The following is a 27,513-nucleotide window of genomic DNA, read 5'->3' as shown; positions in this document are numbered from 1 at the left end:
TGATATACCATCATTTTACTCCATCAAGGTAGCTGACAGCTGTCAAATTTTGCAACTCAGAAACCTTTCCTTTCCTTTTTTTTTTTTTTTTTTAAGTGAGACACAAAAGCATTTGAATGAACAGAGGTGGATGATCCATTTTTCATGGTGTTAGCTCAGTTAGCACCTGGACATTTGGTAAAATGAGCACAACTGGTGCTCCGAAAAATTTTGTCTAAACATTTTTTGTTGAAATATTTCAGTACATCATAACTGAACATTCATTGTTTTAGCTTATACTTTCATCAGAAAATGCTTCCTGACCAGTACAGCTTTTCTGGTTAAAGCTAGAAAGGACACTCACTTCTGAACACTGAAAATGCCACCGGGATGTTGGAGGTATGGGCACACTTTTCTGTTAGACTTAATACTCAGCCTAGGATACAGCCCTTAGTTTCTCCAGCCCCTGTACCAGCTATTCAGCGGTATTGCTACAGCAGCCCTGCTGGATCTATTCCGTTCTGTATAAATAATTAAATATTCACTGGAGCAGGGAGATCTGGATCTCTTACACCCTCGAATTTCTCAGGCCAGACTATCTAAACACAATTCCTTTTTTAACTGTTAAGTAATTGCTTAATATGAGATCGAGTTTTTGAGGCTATTTGAAGTACACATGTATTTATAGAATGAAAAAGGAATTGCTAATTTCACATAAAATATTTTTGTGTAAAAGATACACTCTAGGCTTTCAAGTTATTAAAACACTTTAAACAGGAGTCTTTTAAGGCTCTCTAGTGTTACAAAGGAGAGCTAGTGTCAGAAAGAAGCAGCTAATTCTAAAGATTCAGACATACTAGCTCTGATTCAGTCTGAGCACTTTACATTCAAACTTCAAAAATGAAGCCCCCAAATCATTCTCTTTTCCTTTCTTGGTCTCTCTCTCAATAATTGATGAAACCATCTATATGCTGATGTCAGATCTCACAAAAAAGAATGAGAAAATTTCTCCTGCTGCTCTCTTAGGCATATACTTGAATTTTTTACATATATCATATTGAATTTAGCTCTTTCAAAAAATGTCTGAAGTTCAGAGCAGCTGTATCAGTATCAGTCTTTACAATGACCCTCATTATGAGTGTTTGAATTAATGAGCTTGTGAGGGTCTGAATTCTGCCATAGAGAGCAATAGCCTTCTGTCTTTCTGTCTGTCTGGCTTATGGCAGGGTGAAGTGACAACATTCAGTGGGTCATTGTTATTTCAGTCACGGTAGAACAGAGTTAAGCTATTAACAATACAACAGTTTAAGCTTCAAAATGAAAATATATGCCATATTAATTGCATGAAATTGGACACAAGCTGGCAGTCAAACAGTCTGGGTTTGTCTCCTGACTGATTTATCTCATTATCATGTCCTCAGTGAATACACCTTCTCGAACGCTTAGGTATACAACAGCAGTCTTATCTAGGAGTGGAAAATGTAACAAAAACATTAAAAAAAACCCTTTAGGCTGTTTCTGAAGAAGTATTTTCAATAATACAGGATTAGATTTTTATGATTCTATGACTTTAATAATTTCACTGGTTTAAAAGTGAAAACATAGCTAAATGAGTTTATTTCAGACCCTGTCTCAGGAAATACATATTTTTCACATAGAGTTGTTCTTTATACATGAATACATGAATATTTCAAAGTTATTCTTTTAAATACCTCAAGCTTTAGTGTAGACTCAATTTAATAACTAAGCAGTTTTCCTTTATATTTTAGAACATTTATAGGAAGCTATAAATAATAAATAAATGGGGTTTCTATATTTTCCATCAGAGCAAACAGCTTCTCAGTCATTCTGGATTCAATCTTGTTTCTCATTGGATTGCAAAGCTAAACACAGACTGACCTAAATACCTTTATTTAACCTCAGATCTGCAGCCAAGGGCAGGAGGGATGAGCTAATAGAGAGTTGTATCTGATTCTGGCCATAAACTTTAGCCCAGCTGGGCTAAATCTTGATCTTGAATCTGGATCTATCTTGATCCCAGTATAATTAATTACTAGATATACTCTTCTCTTTTTCTGAGAAGCTTTTGAGAAGGTGTATTTACTTGGGAGATGGCAATGACATTGATTAGGCTATGTGATGCACCACTTCCAGGTACACACTACACGTTAGGCCTCTTCTAAAGTTTCTTTGCAAGGTATCTTCACCTGGTAAATAGGAGTAAAATAGCTGCATATTATATTCTATGGCAACCAGCCTCAGTGAATATTCTCTGACATGCTAACAGGACGGAGGGAGCACCAGCAGCATCACTGAGATGCTGAGATGTTGGGTCTGACCACAAGCTGTATTTGCCAGGTGGAGGGGTGACTAGATTGGAGAAAGCTGTCCATGATCTCCACAGTTTACCAAATCCTGCAGATAATGTTTCTGAGCATTTGGCCCTTTGCTTTTTAGAAGTATGCATGATTCTGCTGTGGACATGGTCACAAAATCATGTGGTGCGGCTTCTGATCATGCTCTCAATGCCACGAAAAGCTCTTTAAAAGAGCAAGGGAGGTTTCCAGAGAGACTATTCACATGCAATCATTACTGCAAATATGAACTTACTTCCCTAAATGCCTGCAAGAAATAAATCAAAGGAGTAGTAGAAGAATGGAAGAAAATGCGTATTTGAGTGAGAAAATACATTCATCACTCATCATCAGTCTATGTTAACTGTCTAAAGCAAATCTATGGATTCCATTCTGTGAACAATTTAGAGTAATTGTAAGTGTTTACACTGAGTGTGTTCATAGTAGGGCAATATAATGAATCACTAAGAGCACATTAAACAATAAAAACAAAGAAGATGACTTATTCAGATAGTTATGGCTTTCCAGAAAAAACCCACTGAGGCTGAACACACAGGGATCCACTAAAATAGTGGGCACGTATTATCTCATTAGAAAAGAAGGCAGCTGAATGGGACATTGACCTGCTTGGAGCTGTGGGATGTCTCAGGAAATCCGCACAGGCAGCTGGCACCTGCGTGCACTCTTCACCTCCTTTAGCAGCCAGTCCATATTCCCTCACCTTCTCTTTCTGCTTGCTTCACCCTTGACGATGGAGGACATTTGACTTTTCATGTCAAATGTCCTTTCAGTGAATCCGAGGGAATGCTGGCATAGAAGGGGCAAGGAGAACTTTTTCCATGCTTTTTCCTATAACACTACTAGTTAAGCTGATCTTTTTTACCTTCGTAAGGAAAATCTCACAAGGATTTTTGGCCTTATGTTGTTCCTATTTATTCCTATATAACAACATAGGAGCAGGTTATTTCCATTTGGTAGACTAATGGCCTCTTTTTTCCAAATAATTCCAGGGACTTTGGAACAGGGGCATTAATGACAATTTTCAAGAGCAGGGGGAAGGAAGGAAAAACCTTACTTTCACGTAAAGGTTCTGGTCTTGCTAAGAAACCACATCCATTGATATGGCAGTATGGAAGCTCTGGCTTGGAGAATAAGGCTGATTTTGTCCACAAAATGGAGCTAGTACTTTCAGACTCAATGATTATTTAGCACAGCAGGTACTGTTGGTTGCTGAATAACATTGCAGTTTGAACTAATCTGTTTCAACCAAAGTTGCAGACTCAGTCTTTAACTGCCACTGTGTAATTAATTATTTCCACCTTATCCACAATGGCAAAAGCAATGCAATGTAGACACCTTTAACTGAAGTCACAGAGGGGCTAGTGAAAAGGGAACTATTATTCTTTCATGAAGAAAAATAAAGCTATTGCTGTCCCCGCAGGAAATTTATTTCCACTAGAAAGGCAGACTGAGGAACACGAGTAGATGTAAAAAATGGTTAAACCAGCTTATTTTCTGAAAAATGTACGCTAAACAGTACAGAGTATACTTTGCACAGCTATCTAAAAAACATAACTAGACATTTACCACAAATAACCCAGAGGAAAAAAAAGAACTTTCCATAGAATAAATATTAAGTAAAAAGTGTGAGATGGTGGTAAAGTTCATTATGACAGAGGCTGGAGGTCAAGTGACTTTTTCAGTAATACTCCTTAGAAAGTAAGAGCAATGAACACGAACACGAACATGAACATGAACTACATGAACATGTATCGAAGCACAGCAATAATGATGTGAACAAGGCTTCAGAGACAGTGTACCTGGTTACAGCAGTGTGGTGTGACAGACTTCAAAGGGGCTGCCTTCTTTTTTTTTCTTTTTTTAATGGTAGCAATGGACCATCAGATCATGCTCAGTATTGAAGTCTGAGAAAGTGTAAAACTTTTGCTTAGACTCTTTGAATATTTACTTTTTTTACAAGAAAGATGTTCAGTTTGAATGGCCTAGATTAGGGTATTAAGTACATGAAATTTGTGAGTATATGAGAAAACAGCAGAGTAATAGATTTGCCTGGAAATTTTTCCGCATTGATTGCAGTAGTATTACTAATCCTGAATCAACCCAAATGTACAGAACTGAATAAGTATTAGAGCTGTCCAATAAGATTTGATGAATGCACTATTCCATTAATTTTACCTTTTTTGTTGAATAAATTATTTGACAAATAATGGTAAAATTCATCAAATAAATTATCTGATGAATATATTTTTTAAGTAATCGGCTAGGTCTAATGAATATGCAGGCAGTTCCTTAATGAAAAGCATTACTCTACTGTTAGCCGGCTTTCATCACTCATATGTCACTTTTTTTTTTGTACTGTGCAACTGCAATCTGTATATATTATTCATTCACCCATTCATTTATACATGGGAAGTTCAAAACAGTATGGTTAATCAATCACTGCAATTCTTAGAATATTTTTGCTTTACAGTTGGTTATTCATTACATTCCCATACAGGAATGCTTAACAAAAAGAACCCGGCTTTTCTAAGGACAGCTCTCCCAAGAGCTATTTTTGGCTTGTGTGTTCCATGTCAAGTTTGCAAGAATGCTCTGCAAATTGCAGGGTCCATTTATAAGCCATTTTTGTAGTTGCAAACACTACAATTACCAATTGTTTCAAGAAACTGGAGCCTGAATCCAAGCCAGACTCCTTCAAGGTCCCTGGAAACACGTATTAGAGGAGTAAAACAAGGAAGAGCATACAGTAGCAATCTCCTCATTGTACAGCACTAGGATGTTTGGATAGAAGCCACAGGCAGGATTATTTGGATGGTGCGCAATTTTGGAAATGTTCCAGTGTCAAAGAGCAAGTCTATATTTTGTTATTACAGAGGTGGGCTCAATAAATGGCACTGATAGATTTACACTGTTGAAAGACAATTTGCACCTGTTAATGTTACAACGTGTCACACTTCCAAGGCCTGGTTCCTCACAGAGGTATACCATTTCATAGTGGCAGTGTCAGTGGGTAGAATAGTCAAGCCTACATATCTATCAGTACTGTAAAGGTGCAAATCATGTTTTTCTGGTCTCCTTTGAACTTGCTCCACAAAGCTCAACTAAACAGACTTAATAAGTGAAGGCCCTGGGAAAGGGGTGTATTAAAGGATCCTCTATAGCTGCACTTGAAATAGCAGTGATTCTCCTCTGAATTTTCCTTTCACTGACTTGTAGACTTTGGGTAAATACAGTGTCAATAGTCTTTTCTTGACCTTTCCAAGTAGTGTCACTTTTACAGCCAAATGGGCATCTACTATATATGCCCTGTATGTGTCCTCCACAGCAGGTATGAGTGAAGGGACTTATCCTGTGCCCACTGAACTCAGAAGACAAAGTCCCCACTAACTTCAGCAATGCAGAATAAAGCCTTTACATAGGTCTGCTCCCTCTGCACACAGAGCTGCTTGCCATGTCAGAAGTGTGGGGGGCCTGCCAGAAGGCCTGCGCAAGGGGAAGGAGTTGTTCCTCAGCTAACTTCACATGCTCATCAAAACTGCAACTGCATTACCCTGCACACAGATGGTTATTTCCATTCCACACGCTTGCTATTACAGAGAGATTATTATTGTAAGAGTGTATTACAAAAGAAAAGAAAATGTTCTAGGGATTTTTTTCCATTTTCATACCTTTTATCTCTGGAGCTTATATTCGTATTTGCTTCAATCAGGCATGGGTTGTGGTATGTGTGAATGTCCCTCAAAGCCAGTGCTAAACACACTTTTCTATTAAAAAGTTTAAATACTTGTTATAAATAATTTCTCCACACTTGTATGCTTTGATCTAATCTACTGCATAGTTTTAGCAAAAATGGTTGTGGTTCTAAAGATTACAAGTATTAGGAGGGAGAAATAAGTTGTGGAAATTATCTTCAACTTGCAGCTTGCTTTACAAAGGTTTAAAATGACTTTTTTTTGCTAACTCAATCTAAAGAGCTTCTAACCCACTCTTTTTCATGTACAGTCACCAATCTAATAATAATAATAATTTTAGATGGAATCAATAAGGCCACTGCTTTACCCTTAAGAATTCTAATAGAACCTTAATATTAATAAGCAAACACCTTCAGAAGTAGTGTTACTCCTTAGGCAACCAGAAAACTTAGTTTGTACTCCTGATAAACACTTGAGCTCCTTATGCGTCACTATTATTACTGCAGATTTAAAGCCCAAGGATGTGTTTGAAAAATGTGCCTAGAGGCAGAGAATCCACTGGTACAGAACCTGTTCTGTTCTTAATCATTTACATGTTGTCTCAAAGGCATATTACCATATAATCCAAACCACAAGTCTCCCAGGGCCCCATTCACAAGAACTGAAAGCACCATTTGGATACATGGGCTTTTATGCTGACAGTGAATTTAATGCTTTTGTGCAAGAATCAGATTTGTGGTGAGCTGCTCTCCAGAGATTTGGTAACCAAACTCTCCAGGCTGTCTTGGAAAACCTGCAAGCTCAATGCATTTGTACATGAAGCTCAGGATTAAAGGCAAGCTTGAAGCTGCCAGGGTTTGTAGTTTAGTATATGAGGGCTCGATTCTCTGGTTATCTCAGAGCAAAAATAACGCTTCCTTTCCAGAGTACCTAATTAGGTTAATTTTTTGCTTCAGTTAGCTATGTGTAGGAAAGGAATCTTGGAAGAGATAGGTTTCTGTAATTAAAAAGTCTTCCTGATGAGCACTGCTTTAGAAAGAGATTAAAATTTGTTATATTGCTCATCTAATACACTAAATAGGCAGGCTGGACAATGGAAATAGAATTAATGCCTCCAGTATGCCTTCTGCAGAGCAGACATTTAGCACCAACTTCATCTTCTAAAGGCAATACCTATTTTCATGAGGTTTGCCATATTTTCCTTGGACAATAATCTGGACACAGTGTGAGCAAATTAACTAGCTCCCTGCACCCTTTGAAAACTTCCCTCTTGCATTTCACACCTCAGTTTGCTATCACCCATCAGAACAAACAGCCCACAATCTCAGAAAATCACACAGCAGCCTAACCAGCTCACTGAAAGCAGAGCACATTTCCTCCTGCGTGTAGTAGTGCCTGTATGCCCGATTATGAGGAGACAATGATCGATGTATGAGAATATACTGAAAATGAATGATCACAAAATACTTTTATAATAAAAAAATATATAGCAAAACAACTACAGGGCTATTTCCTGTCCTGCTACAGCCACACTGTGTGGCTTCACTTAGACAAAGGAGCTAGAAAGTAGAAGGAACTGGCTGTCTGTTACTCTTTTCCATAGGAGGAATTCCTTGGTGTACAGGGCCTGTATCAACTTACATCACCTCTCCTTCTTCTTTTAATTCTAGGAGATTGCCTGCTGGAGGATGTGGAGTGCTCAAAGAATATGGGGCTCAGAGCCTGGCTTGTAGGATGTGCCTTTGCGGCCCACTAGACATATATCAAAGCCAGTGCAGACCTGTTCTGCTTTTGTACTGTCTGCCTGAGATCCTGCATCAAGCACAACTCAGCTGGACCTGAAAACAAGGTTACAGATGCATATATTGTGGCCATTTTGTATATTTTGATAACAGAGCTTTCTTATACTAACAGTGCAGTGATGCATTTCACCTGAAGGCAGATGAGGTATAGGGAAAATAAAATCCAAAAAATCCCAACCCTACAGGTTGCCTTCATGGCAAGACAGGGTGCAAAGAGGAAAAAGGAAATCTGCAACATAAGCCCAAGAATTCTATGAATTTTCCAGTAAAGAATTGTCTTTCCCCATTATTTACTGTCACTGCAGTAGCCTGTCAGCTGAAAAGCCCATCTGACCCTAGGACTGCTGGCCAGGGAGCTGGTGGAGGTGGCAGAGGCTTGCCTCAGCTGTGCTGAGGTGGTGAGGCATCGAGCTGTGGCTGCTCCCAGCCTGTCCCCAATCTACAGTAGGACCCTGGCATAGAACTGGACCAAAATTATACCTGATACATTCATCTTTGAAATGGCTAATGCACTCAAATTAAACTGTTTTGTTGTCACTTGCCTGCATTAGGCACTGCCACTTTTTCCTATTAGAAATCCTCACATTTATCACCAAATAGCTAAAAAAGCAACAAAGGTTTATAACAGACTTAACTGGAGATGTCACAGGGCCTCACCATTGTACCTTCTTCTACTATTAGCTCCCTCTATTGCCAGATCACTGTCAACCTAGTCATACACAATAACGTCCATTACAGTTTGAATGGTTCGTTAAACTTTATAGCACTTAGAAAAGCTCCTGAGGCACCAACAATGTCTTGATTTAGAATGGAACATATAATACCTGCCAAATTTGCAGGTTTGAAACCACTTCCAATAAGAATTAAAAAGGCTCTCTTCACAGCTAAAATAGGGCTATCAATACTTGACTTGTCTGCCCATGTGAAATAGCGGGTTCTTTTCTCTGACGTCGCAATTTAGTTTAAAATAGCTTTGATGATGACAGGGTACACACAGATGATAAAACCATAAAGATGACAGTCTAATCTTACAAAGATGACCGATCACTGATAAGAGATTAAGTCACACAACATTTGAAAAACCAGATTATCTATCTGCTGGGATAGTATCTGTATACACCTCCTGCTGAGCCATGCTGAGATGCCAATGACATATGAAGATGCTACTTCTTAAAAACTAAAAATGCTTCACAAAATCTCTCAAATCATGGGGTTAAAAGAAAGCAAGTAAGTAAGAAAAAAGCTCTGATCTGACTTAGGTTTTTTTGTCAAGTGTTCGTTTTTCAGACTAGTGAAGTATTTAGATGTACAGCATATAAATAATTTAGAGACACTATAAAAGGGTCTAAATTAGCCAATTCTGCCCTATAATTAGCACTCACAGCTATGCTGGCAATGGGTGGGTGATTATTAAACACCTTTTATTATCGGTTTTATGTACTACAATAAAAAAGGAAAATTATACTTACAAGAATTATTAGACATGCTGGTCCTATAAAACTCCATATAAAGTTATTCTTTGTGCTGAGCCAACATCTGAAAAGTAAACAGCACAAAATGTCTTGAAATGCGCTAGACTACTGTGACTGTTGCATCCTTATATATGCCCCTGATTTGGACACAGAAACAACAACTTACACTTCTGTAGTGCCGTAATACTTGTATCCTAGTGCGGCAGAGATTCCAACTACCACAGCTGGACTGACGTAGCCAAAGACATAGAAGTTCTTGTGTAAGAATCCCTTGTTGTAGATGACTCCCACAACTATCAGGTAGAGGTGAATGCCTTCAATGCACATCCATGCAAAAGCAGCTAGAAGGAAATAATGGAGTAACCCAGCAGTGATTGAACAGAAGAGCTAGAAAGTTAATCAGAGAAAGCAAGAGTCATAATTCTATTAATATGTCTCTATTAATATTACAGCATATGCACAGCTATCTAACGATGATAAAGCGGTGGCCCAACAACCCAGATCTAAGCCTAGCTGACAAGAATTCAGCCTATACATATAAGTACCCTTGTTCCTTAATGTTTTCTGTAGCAACTGGTAAAACAAAGAGACTACATTCAACTTTTAAAATCAGGACACATGCTGGTGCATGCCTTCCCAGAAAAACTGCACAAATAAATTGACAGCGTTGATCCCACAGTTACAGCTGAGTAGCCTGTATGCTTTGCTGACTTGGACAAAGTGTATTTTTATGATTTTCATAACAACATGAAATGGCAGAGCAAGCAATTATTTCTAAAAGAACTTTTTTACTACAAAATATTTGTAAAATTATATTCCTCAGTTAATCAATACTGGAGTGCTGTCTCAGGGAATGCAGCTCATATTTTTCAAGTAATTTAAAATCCTATTCAGCCCTTTATAGTAGGGTTTTTTTTTTAATAATCTATGCATAATTTAATTTCCTAAAACTAATCTGAAACATAATAATAGGTAAATATTTCACATTTCTGTATTATATTTCACCACAAAAGGAGCAGATTTTTCATAAACACTGATTAATGAATTTTTCTCACAACAGTTAGAGGTATAAAGAGATTGCTTGGATTTAGCCAAATTTGGTGAAGTACACAGGAATGTTAACTGGTACTTTAGGGCAAAAGTGAAGAATGCCATGCACATCTGAAACGGGAGGTACAATTTAGTTAGTCAGAATGCATCTCAGTGGACTATAATCTTCCTGAGATACAAGAATCAACGGTCCTTCTTGTATAAAAAGTGACAGGGAGAGAGCAAGACCTCAGATTTGCAACTGAAAGATCTTCCAGCCCATAGTCTAATGTTTGGTTTTTAAAGAAATCCTCATCCACAGAGCCACCAGCATCGCTTTCTGCAGCATGCAAATATGAGAAGTGAAAATGTCAAACACATCGAGACAACAGTCTCAGTTAAAGTGACAAAGCTCAAGTGAAATCAATGGAACAGAGTCAATTTAGATCAGATAAAAAGATGGTCCCACTTTTCTAAATATGGCAAGCTCAGACACCATTTTATGTTTCCCATTACCAGAGACTAGGAAGTCAATGTGACTAGAATAATCATACTGACTGCAGATAGATGGAACATGGCATCTTACACTGTCTGTTTACTTTACAACACAAAATCAAGAGGCAACAAGTAAAAACTACCCACCTTATTATTGTTCATATTAATTCCAACCAGAAAAATAAATTCTGCCAGGAAAAGGCTGCAGCAGAGGTTTTTGTGAATTGTCGTTCTAGTGCTTTGAATTTCACTGAAGAACCAGAATGTGAAAATGCACATGGAGAGGCAAATCAACGAAATAATTATTCCTAGCTGAGTGATTCTTGTAAGAATGTTGTAATTTGTAACACCCTGGGGGAAAATTATAATATAATATTTAAAAGAATAGCTCTGAACCTTCTCAAGAAAGACTTCATTTTATAATACAGTTCTTTTCTTCTTTTGTAGAACATATTAATCACAACTGTTTGTAGAGTTTCAGTGCAAATGTACACTTTGGATAATCTAAAAAGTATTGTTTTTTGTGAGGCAGATATAATTCTAGGGGAAATTAGTAATGAACTGTATACATTACTGCTCCTGTATTTTGTGATGTGTTATTTCTTAGCAAACCTTTGTATTAAGATTAATATCTCCTAATATGAGCTTAAAAATCAGATCATTTTAGTGAATGAAAAATACAGTGTCAGTAGGACATATATTAATACGACATGAACATTTTCTAATATAAAAGGACGTATCACAGCACTGACTTAGATAAGCTAAACTGAATAACCGTCTTACTGAATTTGCAACATGATCAAAACAAGACACTGAAATACCAATCCCTTCAAACAAATGCTAGTTCCAGATATGTAACATGAACATTCTTTAAAAAACACAGGCTATTTTTAATGACTGGGTATATGACTGGGTGTGCATATTTTCTGTGTAGGAACACAGTTTCATTTGCTACTTGGTATTCTCAGAAAGAATCTCTGAAATATGTGACTACACATCAGCATAAGGGCAGGATTCAGCGGATCATTAAGTGTATCTAAGTATTTTTTCCAAAAAAAGGACCAGAGATTATCTTGCTCCCCTCCTCCCTTTTAAAAATAACTACATAAATACCTCCAAAGGTCTTAAATTTGGACTGAAGACTTAGGATGCTATTTGGCAACCGGGAAACAGCCTCTATCAGCATGAAATTCACAGTGTGGGAGAACTGTCTCAATACGGTATATTCATGCTAATATTCTGCTTGCTGTCAATTCTGATACCTTAAAAAGCTGCCTCCTGAGGCAGGATCCCAGCTCCCGCTGGTCCCCACATAGATCCTGGAAATCTATGGGGCCTCTTAATATAGGAAAGACATAAACTGAGCAGTTATTTTCACAATTTGGTGGTGGTCGTGAGGGTCCATGCTTTAATGATCACAAACTCCATTCTGCTTACTGTTGCTATATGCTCTTCTGATACTGCTAGTGTAGACTCTCAGGAGAGAATTTAAGGGGATTTTTAGATGCCAAGGTAAGACAAATGGGTGACAAAGTTTTGTGAGAGAAATATTCTGGGCCATATGGTTGCTGACCACCAGCAAATGCCAATTAAATCCCACGGTAGTCTTAAAGTGGGATTTAAAATTAAAAGCAATGCACCAAAAATAAGCACAACAGACTGTGTATTTGGAACAAGATCCTTTGCTGCATCACTGCTCTGTAATACTGCAGAAAGGACATAAGGAAATTCAAACACATATGGGAGGAATTTTGTTTGCCCTGTGCACAATAAATTGTGTGTTTGCTGAACAAGAAAAAAAGACACAACCTACACAGGGGAAAGTGATTGCACTGAAGTCAGTTGCACTGAAATAAAAGCATAGCCAATGAAGACGGAAGAAAGTATTAGGAAAAACACTAAATTAAAATAGGACTTACAACAGAGCCACCTGAGGACATCAAAACAGCAAAATGAGTCAGATGATTGCATTTGCATGAGGTGTGAGTGGCGTTGGAATGTGTCAGCTCACAGCCTTCTGTAGCCCAGTTGCCATTCATTGTGTCTGCTGAGTAGTTCCAAAACGCACATTTAATATCTTTATCTGCAGTCTGGAACAGAAACAAGATGTTTTACTGATGGCAAAAGGCAGGATATTTCCCATCTAGAGACCTTTCTTACACTAGCCAGAACAATTCATTTAAAATTGCATATTTCCATTGGAACACTGAGAAACAAAAAGCGCATTCTGCAAGGCCTATTCCAAGCAATTAAAACATGGCTCAGGATTGAAAACTTTATTCACACAGCTAACATCCAACCGAACATGCAGGCTAATCGGATTACTGAACCCTTTTGGCACTCACAAAAGTTGGAATTTTTTAGCTACTGAAAACATTGTTACATATACTCATGCACCTGCTAAAAATGGACTAAACCCCAAGGTTACAGCCACATTGCCTACCCTGTTCATAGTCCCTTCCAACTGAATGCTTCAAAAATTAAGACTGATCCTGTGCATTTTATGAAGTAATCTGGGAGAAAGCCAGGGTCATATCACACCTGGTATATCAGGTGTGATGAGCACAAAGAATAAGACCACGAACATTATTTATTACTGACAGTGCTTACAAATATTAGTCAGAGATCAGGTCCCTGCTGTATTAGATGTTGTATAAATATATGCAAATATAGATAAAGGTGATCTCTATCTCAAACATTACAAGATGTGGCAAATTTAAGAGCTGGATGACCAAGGTTAACACATTCCCCAATGTCCCACTGCCCACCTCCTTTCACAGAATCACTTTGTTGATGTTGCAGGTCAGGTCTTTGTGCCATATAACATGGTTCTTCACAGGCAAGTGAAGCCGAGAAAATCTATGTACCCTGGAAGCAAAACTCTCAGTTTTAAAGTAATGTGTACAAATTTCAGAAATAACAAAGCTGTTATACTGTAGGTTCTGTTATTACTTTTTTGCTGCAGACATTGCATAGCTTGAAACGTTTCTTCATCCTTTTAGGTATGCAGTTTTAACTATCTGATAGAGTATTTGAAAACCCATCTAAATACCAAATGGTCAGGACTCTGTAATATTCTCTGATTCAAGTAAAATTTTACTCATACTGCAACCCAGTGAAGACATAATTGTTGCCCTTCCTTTACTCTGGTAGCACTTTTCAGCAGTATCGTATTTAGTACTGCACTTATGGTACCACATTTGACATTATCATTTTTTTCTATAATTGGATTAAACTCACATCAGCAAACAATAGAACTCTGTCTCAACATATCATACACTGCAGGTATGGTTACATCACATAAAATAATTAGCTATTGTTTTCCTTTTATTTGAGGTTGATAATAATAATTAAAAAAAACCTTACCTTGGCATACTTTAAGGTAAATGTTATTTTCTCAAGCTCATAGAGCGTAGGTGGATTTGAGCTAATTGCAACAGCTATAACTGATGAGCTCACTGTCTGTCTCTGTTCCGAACTATCTTTCGAGGAGCCGTTTTTTGGTGATGAAAGCAGAGAACCGATGTTGCTATACCGCAGAAAGACAACTGCAACAGTGCCTATCAATCAAACAGACCATGTTTAGTAATTTGTGGGTTTTTTTATAGAAGAACAAAATTGAAGACATTAAGGAAACAATAAACAATAGACATTGTTACTGCTATTGCATAAAATATGCAAAACAGATGGAATCTTTGTGGAATACTTATAAAAATGCTTTAGAGACAATGAAATATAGCTTTATTTAAAACAATGTAACTGCCATTAGAATTAAAAATGTGTGTTCACACTGGAAATTCTAATTGGATATATGCATACATATTTTTTCTCGAGCAATATATCCTTGCTGCTGTACTGCAGTTGGCTGCACATGTGGTATCACGTCTTGTACACTAAAATGGCTAAGACTTGAGGTAGATACCTGGCCTTTCTAAAGCACATGGCTTGCTTTGACCTCCATTACACTGGAGCCAGAATGGAATACATGTAGGGGAAGAGAAAGTAAAGGTAGTTTAGAATGTAGTGCTGATTTGAAAAAATGCAATGCTTTTTTCCCTGATAAAGGTTTAAGGTATAAGGATAGGTGGTTGGATTAACCAGTTAGCTGGACGGTTAAGATTTGAAAAGATATTTTCTATGTTTTCCAAATTAGGTTGATTAATTCTGGAGCTGTTTTTACACTCAGATTTATTTTTTTCAGTGAAGGAATAATGATAGCTGTAGGCCATTTCGGTAACGCTCTGAGGTCCAAGCCACAATCTGGGCTCTGTTGTTTTTGGTACTGAGGAAGACATGTTCTTACTTCAATGATCTACTTTCTAAACAGAAAATATGCACCAATTTTTGGAGGAGCAGTGACACAGAGAGATGAAGGGGCTGGTCCACAGTCACACAGATCTATGGCTGAGAAAAGGATAAAGGTGAGTCTCTTTGGTGCCAGTGTCCAGTGTTTAAACTGGATAAAAGTAATTTCATTACTTTTCATCTTGGCGCTTCTCATCTCAGAAAATAAGAAATTATACTGGGAAAATGCACGTGGTGGTCAGTCTAAGGTAGCTCAGCCCTACATGAGGGGATTTCACATTAAAGATACTTTTTTCACCTCTCTCTACTGATTTCAGTGTTCCCCTGTCACTCTCTCATCCCAAAGGGCACTAGGCAGTACATTTCCCCGGAGCTGCAGTGGATGACTGGTCCAACAGACACCTGATTTGACCTAAGATGTTTCTACTCTTCTGAAGTTTGTGGCTTAAGGAGACACATATGGTGATGGGAAACAGGGAGCTTATTCTTTTATACCTCAGTTCACTCCTGTGGGCCTTGCGGTCAGTCTAGCTTATCTCTGGATTTTAATGATTTAATGTAATAGAGCTACCAGATATATACCTATCAGGAACAGAGTCGACATTTTTTGTGGGACAGCTTAGGTTTGCAGATGTACTCTTTACTATATTCATACCTTTGTGACGTATTGTTCAACACAGATAAAAAAGGGCTGTATTCAGGTAAAAATGGGTAAAATCAGGGGCACTGAAACACTGAACCTCTGGCTCACTGCACCATTGGAAATAAGAAGAGAAATACTAGTGCTGAGACAATAAAGGAGTAGGTGAAACGGTGATAAAAATGTCTTAACTCCTCTGTAGTTAGCAGGACTGCAGCTCGCTCTGACTGCAAACTGCACATTTTATTTTTACTAGTGGGTACAGATCTAGTACAGGTCTATCCAAAGGTGTTTATTAACCCTCCTACACGCTAATCATTTTTTTTTTACCATTAGGATGAGATTCCTCTTTCTTCTTTGGAGAGATCTTTATATAATCTCCTCCTGTGTATACATGAGGGTGAATGTGTTTCATGTGGTGTGAATCAAAAGCAAAAACCTTGAGTGCTGAAAAAGAAGAAAAATACTGTACAAATCACAGCTCCATTACAGTCTAACATAATTTACAGTTGGGCTAATAAATGTGCTATTGGATTGCATAATTACTGTAAATTTTAAGAATATATCATTGTGTCAAATATTTCAAGAAAAATGCTATTAATATAGCATGTTTGCTTAAACCTCTAGATTTTGTTATTTTCATGCATACATTTAGCTCTCATACCTTTTACTCTTTCCATGAAAAATATAGTCTTTTATTTACCTTGCATTAAATTAGGCACTGGAAAGAATAATGTAGGTTACTTTGGGAAGAGCTATTGCTTTATTAAAAATGCATTTCTGAAAGGGACCACAAATCACAATTATAAAAAGCAAGGGATAAAATTCTCTACTGAATTGTAGCATTTGATAAAAGCCAATTTTTGAAAAGTATATATTTTATAGTTATCTGTATTTTATAGTTATCTATCCATGCTACCAAATGCACATTGCACCATGAAATAATGATGTGTATTGTCAAAAAGCAAACAAACAAGCATCACCCCTCAGGACAAAAAATACATTAGAGGACATTGAGCTCTTTACTTGGTTCATTATAGTGCTGAGTTTCAATCACCCACAATGGGAACAAAAAAAGTCAATCAGGCCGTTTTTTAAAACCAAACCAAAACAGCAACAAACCAATCTAAAACTTGACTGATGGAGGAGTATCACTAAGCTAGACCATCTGCATTGCTTATAGCACAGCACACAAAAATAATATGAGCTATTCAATAGACCAGCTGTCAGAAAATGTTTGTCAGGACATAAGAAATAGTTTCTGTAGCTGGAGTTTTGAAAAGCTTGTAGTTTTAGAACTTGCACCATAAAAAGCAGTGAGAGAGAGAGGTAATTTCATAGGTCTTGTCACAAAATAGATGTGTGGGACATATATCTATCCTGTGGAGAATATGCTCCTGCTGAGCAATAATAGCAAAAAAAAATTAGTGCTTGGGGCCAGTTTGGAAAAGAACTCACAGAAGTTCAAATTTTGGAACAAAACTCAGCCCAAAAGGGTCAACCCTTTGAAAGAGGGATTCCTTTCCATTCTCGTTATTGGATTTTTTCTTTTTTCTTTTTTTTTTGATCCAGCTTCCTTCTGACTGGTGTCTCTACGGCCACTGATGGCAGCACGAGACTTCTCTTTCTTCTCTACCCTTAAGGCCTCAGCCCTGTGTCCACAACAGTCTCTGTCTTCATAGGGGAACGGGGAAGAAGAGGGGCTTTTTGATGAGCTCCTCCCACCATTCCAGATCTTCTGCAAACCCAGAAGTACTCTGCACTAAAATAAATCTGCTTCTACAGATTTTATGGCATGGGACAAATCACTATTTGTTTCCATCACTTTTACTAATTTAATTTCAGAAAAGGTGAGGAAAGAACAGATGAATAGCAGAGGTAGTGAAGGACTGGACTGAATTTAAAATAAGAAATCAGCTCACAAAGGATTTGGGTACATTTGGAAAAACAAAAATGAATGAGTGGCAATTGCCAAAGGAATCAGCAATGCTTTATTACAGTAGGATTTTCAGAAACGGTTGTTACTAGCCTTATACTGCTCCCATTGAAGGAACAGTAAACCTATTACTGTCAGAGGAAAACTGCTAGGAGTTGGTGTGAAGACACAGTATGTAAGGAGATGGTAGGAGAGCAAACTGGTGCAGTGGAGACTACCCAATTGTATTCCTCTGAAATTTCTCTGAAAACCAGAATATATATTCTTTGAATATAATGCCAGACAAGATCAGATTCACAAGGTTCAATCTTATTCAGAGTTCATTTACAATGCTTTCACTGAACTAAAAAAAGCCAAAAAAGGTTTATGGCGCAAATCCAATTTTCATTCTGTTGTTGTTTTTATGCATATAAGATTCATGGGATATTTTTATGTATATAAGAGGATTCACTATGATAGTGTGGCTATAATGAGGGATTGAAAGAGAATCTGAAAGGACAACTTCCCATAGCCTCTCTTTAGTTTTCTCTGGGCTCAATATTTGACAACTATGATACCTACATTGAAAGTCAGGTGTTAGTTATGAAACTCATACAAATTAACACCTACGTGTTTTATATAACACCATTTCTACTCTTTATAATTGCGTGGAAAACTCTTCAGTGTAATTCACATCTAAAGTATTCCTTAGATTTCTTTATCTTACCTATATCACTTGCATTAGCATCTAGCTGTGTTGTCTTTTTGATGTTCTGTGACATGAGAAGCGTTGCTTGTTCTGCAGTATGCATCAGTTTAGTCAGACTCATTCTTTGGTAATCTACAGGAAGAGCTTCCCAGACTGTAATTTTGTCTTTTTGTAAAAAATTGTTCACGGTGTTAACCAAAACCTGTAAAAAAGGAATATTTTAAGCATTAGAGTCATACATTATTTGTAAAAGAAGAAAAAACCCACAATTTTACGGCTTGATCCACTCACGTTAATAGTTGTATTACGAAGTGCTTCATTGTCAGGAACTGAGTAATGCATGGTATTCAGTGAAGAATAAGATAATGCTTCTACATATGAAATCACATCTACAGGTAAAAGTGGTCCTAAAGTATTCTTATTAATTTCTTGCAACATCTCCAGGGGTGTTTTTAAATGACTAATCTGAAAAACACAAGAAATCACAAGTACAGCCACAAAAACTTTCTGTAAGTGGAAGAGGAAACCCAGTACAAATGAATGAGTTCTGTGAATTAACAATAACATACTAGCTTTTGAGATGCTTATGCAGAAGAAGAGGCACTGTTTAACTGAAGAGGTCTACAAGTAAAGCAATGGTGTTACTCAAAGAGAAGAGACATGACTGATAAGACCCTAGCAAACAACTATGACAAAAAAAAAAGTCACGTGCTATCATTTGCTAAGTTTTTTTGCTATTCTTTTAACTTCTGCAGCTCAATTTTATTTATCATAATGCTGTAGAATGCACTAGTAGATGTTCTGCAACATATTTTGCAAAAATAATTAAATATCAATAATACAGAAACTCAGTCGACTCTTTTCTGATAAATTTTAGTTGAAGTGGTGGGAGCAGATGGGCAGTGTTTATTTATTTTGTTTGGATTTTTTGGCAAATGCAGCTTATAAAGCATGTAGATTAGTGAAACTCTACTGCATATTTCACCCTTACTGCTTAAAGTTTATGAAGTACTAAATTTTCTTATAAAAAATAATTAGCTTAAAAAGTAATAGGCTAGAGAGGGTGAGATGTAGACGAAGTGTTTGGCCCGTATCGCGGGTTTCAGTGTCATGGCTAAATTAGAAAAGAATTCATACTTCATAATGCTGAAATCTAATGAGATTTTATCCATCCAAAAAAAACGAGCAGTTGTTTTGGTAAGATCTGTAGTCTCTGCTGGTGAACAGCTATTGTAGGTTTTGCTTCATCTTTGATTGCATCCGAATAGAACTAGAACCCAGGCTAATAAATGGGCTAAACTATTATCAAACACTATTATTTACATAAAATGGAGGTATTTTGATTTATTACTTTGATTTAAATTTAGTTCAACTACATATTAAAAAAAGACGATCTTGTGGTATTCACCACATCTTTGGATGCAAAAATGGTAAGCAAGTTAATAAAAGGCATTATATTGTACCTTAACATAGAAAGCATATTAATACAATGTATACCTTACACTGGGTATATAAAATCTTTTCAATTAAAATCTTTCTGAATCTGGCAATTTAGGCAAGCTGCTTAATACAAAATGCAAACATATACAATTGGTTTTAATTTATTAATGCTTATGTTTCATTTATCCTTTTAAATTAGACATCATTGTAGGTGTGGACTAATGAATGGTGAATTTGTTAATTTATTTAATTTGCTTCAGGAAATCTTTGCTTCTAGTGAAAATATCTTGAGTCCTGAGTCTCTGGGTCTGTAAGTCTGTGCCAATTTATATACTATGCTTTGAGGAGTAAATATACTGGCATGCCAGGATAGTATTGCTCCATTTTCTATTTTGTCACTTGTTTACATTAGTTTTGTAAGCCATCTTTCTGGCTTTCACTCTGAACAAGCAAATAATTGCACATCAGTAAATGCAGCAATGTATAACTTCAGAAATTACAGAAACAGTTGAGTGATTACCACACTTCTGAATTTTTCATGCATCATGACTTACTTTGCCAGAAATACAAAACATACATTCCCAGAAAGTTATTACAATGATTTGAACACATAACTGATGTCACATTATTTGGAATTATTAAAAAAGACTTCTGTAAACATGCTTAAGTTCAATTGTATGCTTGAAGCATTTGTTAAAAGCTCCTTAAGAGCTGTTATAATTGAAATAACAGTTTCAAACAGAAACAATTAAAGGATTTGCAAATTAATCTATAAACCAATGCTACTTACTCCAGCTAAAGTTCTATTAATATGTTCAGTTATACAGTCTTTGTATAACTCACACTTGGCCTTCGGATTTTCTGTAGAAATTAAAAACAAACTGATTATTTTAAGTTCAATTCAATATTCAATATATGCTCATTATAAGAGCTCTTGCTTAAGTAATTCCCCAAACCACCAGCATTCTGAATTTATGCACATAAGATGCAGCACTCCAATCTCGAACCTCAACTACAAAGACCTTATCTTGACCACAGTTACTGTTTGCATAATATTGAAACACCAATGAACTGGATTAGAGTATTTTTATTATGTCTTTGGTAGAGTTTGGCCCCTTTTTTGGGGACTTCTACCAGGGGAGTCAAGAGAAGGTTTGGATTTACAGAGTGGAACACACATCCAAACAACTATGAGGAGGTATCCATTTTTCAGAATGGATTTCATCACACTGTTTAGCAAAAATACATTTTTAAAAGCATTATATTCTGAGAAAATGTAGATGTGACTACCTTGCCTCTTTTCATGTCTTGCTGATTAATCTAACTGAAAACAAAGAGACACTGGAGGGTTTCTTAGAAGATGTAGCTCTATAATGACACATAAACCGTTATACTACCATATACCTTGGCAGGAAGTGCCATCATTTGGCTTAAACTGCAATTTTCCTGTGGATGGTTGATAACCTTCCTTACAGGCGCAGTTATACCCTCCATCCACGTTTTCACATTTTGCATGATCTCCACAGGCAACAGTTCCTTCTTTGCTGCACTCATCTACATCTGCAAATATCGTGAGAAATTGAATTTTTTATTAAGTATTTACAGACTAACACCTTGCTGCTTTGTTGATAATAGCCCTGCACACTGCAAGTAATTTCACAATAAAATTTCATGAAAGAAAAAAAAGGCAAAAACCTAAAAAGGCAAACTTAATGGCAAAATATCTGCCAATTATATTGCTTAGGGATTAGCAGGATAAATCATAAATGCTAATGTTTTTATAACACTACTTTTATTACTATATAATATTGTATTGTTCATGTTTTAAAAGCATGAGTTTAAATATTAATTTTATCATAACAAAATACTTGGCGTGATGCAAATCATCTGAAATCCATTTTCCAGAGATTAAACTAAATAGATTTTCTCAGCCTTACTATTCAGTTAGAAAAGAGAAAGAAGACTGCAGCCTTTTCTTTTAAGTCACAGCTTTAAAAAGATACTTCAAAAGATCATTCTATCCATCTGGTAAATCTAAGATTTAAGTTCCTTTAAAGTGCTTGGCATGTCTTTTCTTTTAATCCAGTTAAATTACATTTGCCTAAAATGACTTTCGTCCTTCTAAATAATTGGCTGTTTCCAGCCATCTACCAATGGTTTCCGTAACTGGGTGGGGCACAGTCTAAGAGTAAAAATGATGAATTCCAGTAAAGGAATTCATGAATTGATCAATTTAGTTGGGCAGGGCACTAACTCCCTGGCTGGAGGGGGGAATATTTTGCATAATTTGCTTGGCTGAAGATAGAGATCAAATAACTCAATAGATTCACTGGAGAAAGTAAATCGGGGAAAATACCAAAGAATTCTGAAGAACAGAGCAATAGGCTGTGAAATGCTGTGCTGGAAAGGCAAAAAGAAAGCGAACAGGTTTGTGGTAGGTATATCTGAAAAAAGAACAGAAGAACAGAGAAATGATATATGAGTAGATTTAAATGAACAGTATGAACTGGGATGACAATGAATTCAGGAAAGAAACAGGGGCAAAAGCAGGCCTATGCACTGATTATTGGAAGAGAATAGCTAGCTGAATGGACAGGAGTGCTTTGAGCAGCCAGAAGGGATTTAAGAACATTCAAACAAAAAACAGATATAGGGGGTTGGAAATGCACCTTTAGCATACAGGAACCATTTTTGTACCCTTATTTTGACACAAGATTGCTGGTGATTTTGGAAATGGGATAAGACAAAAATAGGTAATAATGTATAAGAAATGTGGAAAAGTGTGGAAGAACAGAAATACATACTGCATGTCTGTGGATATATCTAGGGACTATAGAAAGATGTCTGAAGGATACCTGAGGGCCCTATGACTTTTTGGAAAGCATAGTTTGATACATTAAGTAGAATATTCTTTACTAATGGCAAGAGAGCCTCCTTACATAATCGAATGAATGCTTTCTTTTCCTTTTCCTTTTCCTTTTCTTTTCTTTTCTTTTCTTTTTTTTCTTTTCTTTTTTTTTTTTTTTGCAACTGTAAACTGCATTTGAACATTTAGTGGAGCATCCCAAAAACTTCTGCATCCACACAGTTTTTGATTGTTCTGCACTTCATTGTACAGCTTCCCTTCTTCTGCTTGTAATGCTAGAGGCCTTCTTAGGGGTCAAGGAAATGGCTGAGGTTTGACCCCTATCTTTCACATGCCTCTTTGCCTCACTGAGCAGCGGCTTCAATTTTCACCTGAAAAGCTGCATTTTAAATGGGAGGTTCAGAAGGTCCAGTCAAAAAGCAGGTAAAAATGCAGGCACAGTGAAGGCGAGGAAGGGAGGTGCGTTTCAACCTTACTTGCCATCCCAAACACAGCCATCTCTGCTCTTCATGAGGTTAAATGACCATTATCTGCATTAAGATGATAGTTTTTTCCCCTTATTTAATTCCCAGAGCTGTAGATGTTCTTTAATGAACTGAGGTTTGCATCATCCATATTTGTATAGTTTCTGTGACCTCAGTAGACATAGTCATGGTGTTAACCATATTATACGTCAACGAATCTGGCAAAAGTGAAGAGGGGAAAAAAGTGATACAGTGCTACACACAGGCTGACTCATAATAAAATGCTATTATTTATAGACTTAAGGCCAAAGTTCCTACTCTTGGCATTTAAATAACCTCTCACATCATCAAACTGTATAGCTCTTTCTGAAACAAGTAGGTGCCTTTCAGTACCCTGTTGTATGACTCAATGTAACACAATCAAACTTTGATTGAATTGAAGCGCCAAGGGTGAAAAACATGACAATACCAGTTTGCATAACAAGAACACACATCAGCCTTATGCCAGAGATTTCTTTGGCATTGTCAGCTACACAGATAAGGACATATATGTCTCAGCAAGATATTCAGTATGTAACACAGTACTAAAACGCCCGTAAATGACAACAAGCTTTGCTAAAACTTACAATGACTTATAAATATATAAATATTTGAATACATTCCAGATTATCATTGCTAAGTATCAGGTTGCCATGTGATTTACTGTTGCAAGTATTTCAAAATTATTATGATAATTTGCTTTTCATGAACCTAGTTTAATAAATCATTTATTTGTCATTATTGGGCATTCATACAAATTACCCTTCTCTTTTGTAATTATGTCACATATTAAGTGTAATGGAGATTTTAATGAGAAGTAGGATTATCCAAAACAACAGCAGAAACTCAAGCACCAAGGCACATCTCTGGCAACAGGATGCCTATTTAAAGTCTGATAGAGACACCCTGTTGAGTATATGCAAATAGACTTTCTGCAGTTAAGTTGTCCATATGGAATGAGTCCACATCACGCCTATCTAATTTACTGTTTCCTGGAGAAGAAATCTCCTGGATGACAAAATTAAAAAGCAATGTGCCTGATCTTGCAAGATACTAATCAGCTGCATATCCCTTTTAAATCAATGAGACTTTCAAGGACAGTCAACAATTTGTGGCAGTAGCAAGAATGCTCCTTTTAAGTTCCTGCTTTGAAATAATTCGTGCAGTAGCTGTAGTTTTTTGTTTCTTTATTTTTTTGTAGTTATTCCTTTTTAAATGAATATGCAATTGTTGGACCACACACGGACAACAGCTTGTCAGCGCTTTCAGCAATCCAATTTGATTGGAGCTTTGGGGTTGGTATCTTAAACCACCCTCCTTCATCTACTGTGGGAGCAGGAATGGGCTGCCAAAGCTTGCATGAGCAGTTTTCACAGAGAAGATTCCTGAGCAAAGGTTGAAGGATAGCAGCTTTTTAAACAGAAGAGCATTAGCCATAGCTCTGCAAGAAACTGGCCTCTTAGTAAAATGTTCAAAACAAATCCTGGAGTTGGACTTTGAAGCTTTTATAATAGCTCTGATCAGAAAAACAATATCACCGACACCACTTAGGCCAGTGTGAAAAAAGATTTATAACCTTTTATTTTATTTCTGTGCTTTGTCATTCCTCATTTACTGCAGCGGGCCAGGAAATTCCAATTAATATAAAAATACTGAGAACAGTTATTATGCTCAGTCTTGCCAATTACTGGATTTTACCTACATCGCTTTGATTCTTCAGCAGTCAGTCAAGACAGCTTGATAGCTACACTATACCTTTTGCTTATTAGTAGCTTGCGAGTGATTGAAAAGTCCAATTGCAAAGGACTAGATGTTCCCTCCCAGTGTCTCCATACTGTGGGAGGCAGCAGCATAAGCAAAGTAGAAATGAAAAGCCTAAGAACGGCAGAGGTAAAAAAATCTAGCAGTATGGCATAATGTCATATCCCATCCACTACAACTACAACACTCTCTCATCACAGAAAAGTATGTGACAGAGAATGGGCGTCCTCCCACTATTCTCAGAAGAAGCTGGGAAAAACCTGAAGATAACTAATAGCCTGTTTCTGGAAAGGGCAGAGTGCCACGGATGTCACTTTCATTTTAGAGATGGCCATTTTCACATTTTAACTCTGTAGATTGGGGGGGGGGAAGTAGATTTGTATTTCACCTTTTTATCTGCAGCAGAACATTCAATAAAATGTGAAGTCTAAGGATAAACCATGGCTTTCGCACAGTAAGTAGATCTTAGTATCTCACATTCAGAACAGCAGAAAAATGTCATCATCTTCAGAACTATCATACCTCTGCATTTCTCTTTTTCTCCATCTCCTTTCTCTTTCCGTCTTTTTCCCTCTCTTCCCTTCTACTCTCCTGTTCTACCTCTATCTTGCCATCTCTTCCTCAATTCCATTGGAGAAGATGATGAAATAATGCCAACCCTCACCTCAAGAGTTAACATCTTGGTTGGAGTAAGGGGGAACTGACATTTCCCAGACCTACTATCTCAAGCTTTATTGGCATCTAGGGTTTTGTGTGTTATACTCACTTCATATTTGGAAGATTAATATAACATCCAAACAGGAGAGAAACACACACACGCATACACATAGAGTTTGAAATGGACTCACACACACAATGATCCACCACACAGCACCACTTGAAACTCCACATAGGTTTGATGGCATTTGTCTAAAAACAAATAGGTTGCATAATGGTACTTTCCACATTTCAATCACTGTATTTTTCAATATCTGCTGACACACACATACATACACACGTTAAAATAATATATATATATAATATATGCATTATATATGTATAAAATAAAGAAAGCCTAAGACTACGCAGAATTAGGAAAAAAATTGGGACCTATAAACTTGTGTGGGATGCCTGCTTGGTAGTTCTGTCCTCTGATTTGTACAGGGTACCTTCCACTATGATTATCATGGAAGCTTTGGTGTTTGCTTCAGTTGTGTATAGCACAACTTGAATATACTACTAGCAGATGCCCATGTAAAAGTCGTATCATCTACCTGTAGCAACAGATCCACTGAGTACAAAATATTCTGTTACGGTTATCTGGCAGATAAAGTGGAAGATTAATTGTAGATCAAAAGGTTGTCTTTAGGACTTTGCTTGGTAAAGTAACGTCTAATGAGAAAAGGTTTAATGAGATGAGAACATGTAAACACATGTTCAATGAGAAGAAGGGCCCACAGGTAGTTTTTTTTTTTTTTTTTTTGGTCAGTGTGACTTTTGGAAGCCCTCCGGTCCTCCCATAAAAACTTGCCAAAAAAGGAGAAGTGATGAACTAACCCCCAGCAGAGGATAAAAATGAACCAATCTGTCCAATAGAGGAAAGAGGGAAATATAAGAGATTAGCAAGCTAATGGTAAAAAGCTAAAGTGACTCAAGGAACGGTCAGAGAAATAACTTTGAAGACAAAACTTCTGAAACTGAGAAAATGTCATAACTGGTAAAAATCAAAGCTTGGATGAGAACCATGAGAATATTTACAGCTCAGTGTGCTAACAGTCTCAATCCCAGCTAATTTAAGAACGATTCATAGCAGCTGGGTAAAGCAGAGCTCTTTTAGATGGATGTGAGCAATGGGCAAGAAATGTTGATTAGATCATTTTCTGGCTTAATATGCAGCCATTCTGCTGATATTAAGAGCAGTAAGAAGAGAGGTTGTCAGCACTCACAAGCTCACAGGAAACATATCTAGAATGAGACACAGTCAGCACAAAGGTGTAAAGGGCAATAGATTTATTTCTCATTTTCCCATTCCCTGAGGACTATTGCAACATACAGAAAAAAATTACCAGGGGTTTGAGAAAAGAGAAATAGTTACAGTTCTTCCATTGAAATAAAATCCTGAAGGCTTGCATGGTTGTTCAGAAATAATATTTTCCCCAATAACTTTTCCTCCCCTGTAATCTTGAACATGATCCATCCAACTGCAATGGGAACAGAACCTAATGGATGGCACAGAAGGTAGGAAGGCTGCTGACCTTGCTCATTGCTTTTGATCAAACTTAAAGAATTACAAAAAATATCCAAACCAAAGCCCCCAATCAAAAGATATTTGGAGCACAGTAGGTCAAATGTGTGGATTTTGCTGTTCCAGAACCACCTGAATGCCTCTTTGTCATTCCTCTTTGTTTTGAGAATATGACCACCTTGCTCATAGTTCAGGGAAACAGTGGCATACATGGGTGGATTGGGGGTTACTGTTTTAACTTAACTATATATTCATTGTCTAAAACAGTGATGTGGATTAATACTATTGCATGTGGCACAAAGATTC

At 37.0% G+C, this 27,513-nt stretch overlaps 1 protein-coding gene across 2 annotated transcripts in view; it reads right to left on the bottom strand.

Moving 5' to 3' along the window:
- The window catches only part of ADGRL4 (adhesion G protein-coupled receptor L4), a 78,408-nt gene that overhangs the window by 9,656 nt on the left and 41,239 nt on the right, over positions 1-27,513 (bottom strand). Inside the window, exons 4-13 of one of the 2 annotated variants that reach the window (XM_009669036.2) lie at positions 21,258-21,413; positions 20,644-20,714; positions 18,705-18,878; positions 18,432-18,615; positions 16,120-16,236; positions 14,211-14,404; positions 12,764-12,934; positions 10,992-11,195; positions 9,487-9,707; positions 9,318-9,384 (exon numbers count right to left, since the gene is read on the bottom strand). In XM_009669036.2, the coding sequence (XP_009667331.1) occupies positions 9,318-9,384; positions 9,487-9,707; positions 10,992-11,195; positions 12,764-12,934; positions 14,211-14,404; positions 16,120-16,236; positions 18,432-18,615; positions 18,705-18,878; positions 20,644-20,714; positions 21,258-21,413 (1,559 nt within the window). The remainder of the gene's footprint in view (positions 1-9,317; positions 9,385-9,486; positions 9,708-10,991; positions 11,196-12,763; positions 12,935-14,210; positions 14,405-16,119; positions 16,237-18,431; positions 18,616-18,704; positions 18,879-20,643; positions 20,715-21,257; positions 21,414-27,513) is intronic. The other variant, XM_009669042.2, reaches the window with a different exon arrangement.

Source organism: Struthio camelus, chromosome 8 (genome assembly GCF_040807025.1).
Source record: "Struthio camelus isolate bStrCam1 chromosome 8, bStrCam1.hap1, whole genome shotgun sequence".
Taxonomy (NCBI): Eukaryota; Metazoa; Chordata; class Aves; order Struthioniformes; family Struthionidae; genus Struthio; species Struthio camelus.
Note: the sequence above shows the minus strand (reverse complement) of the source record. Positions and strands in the feature narration are given on the sequence as shown.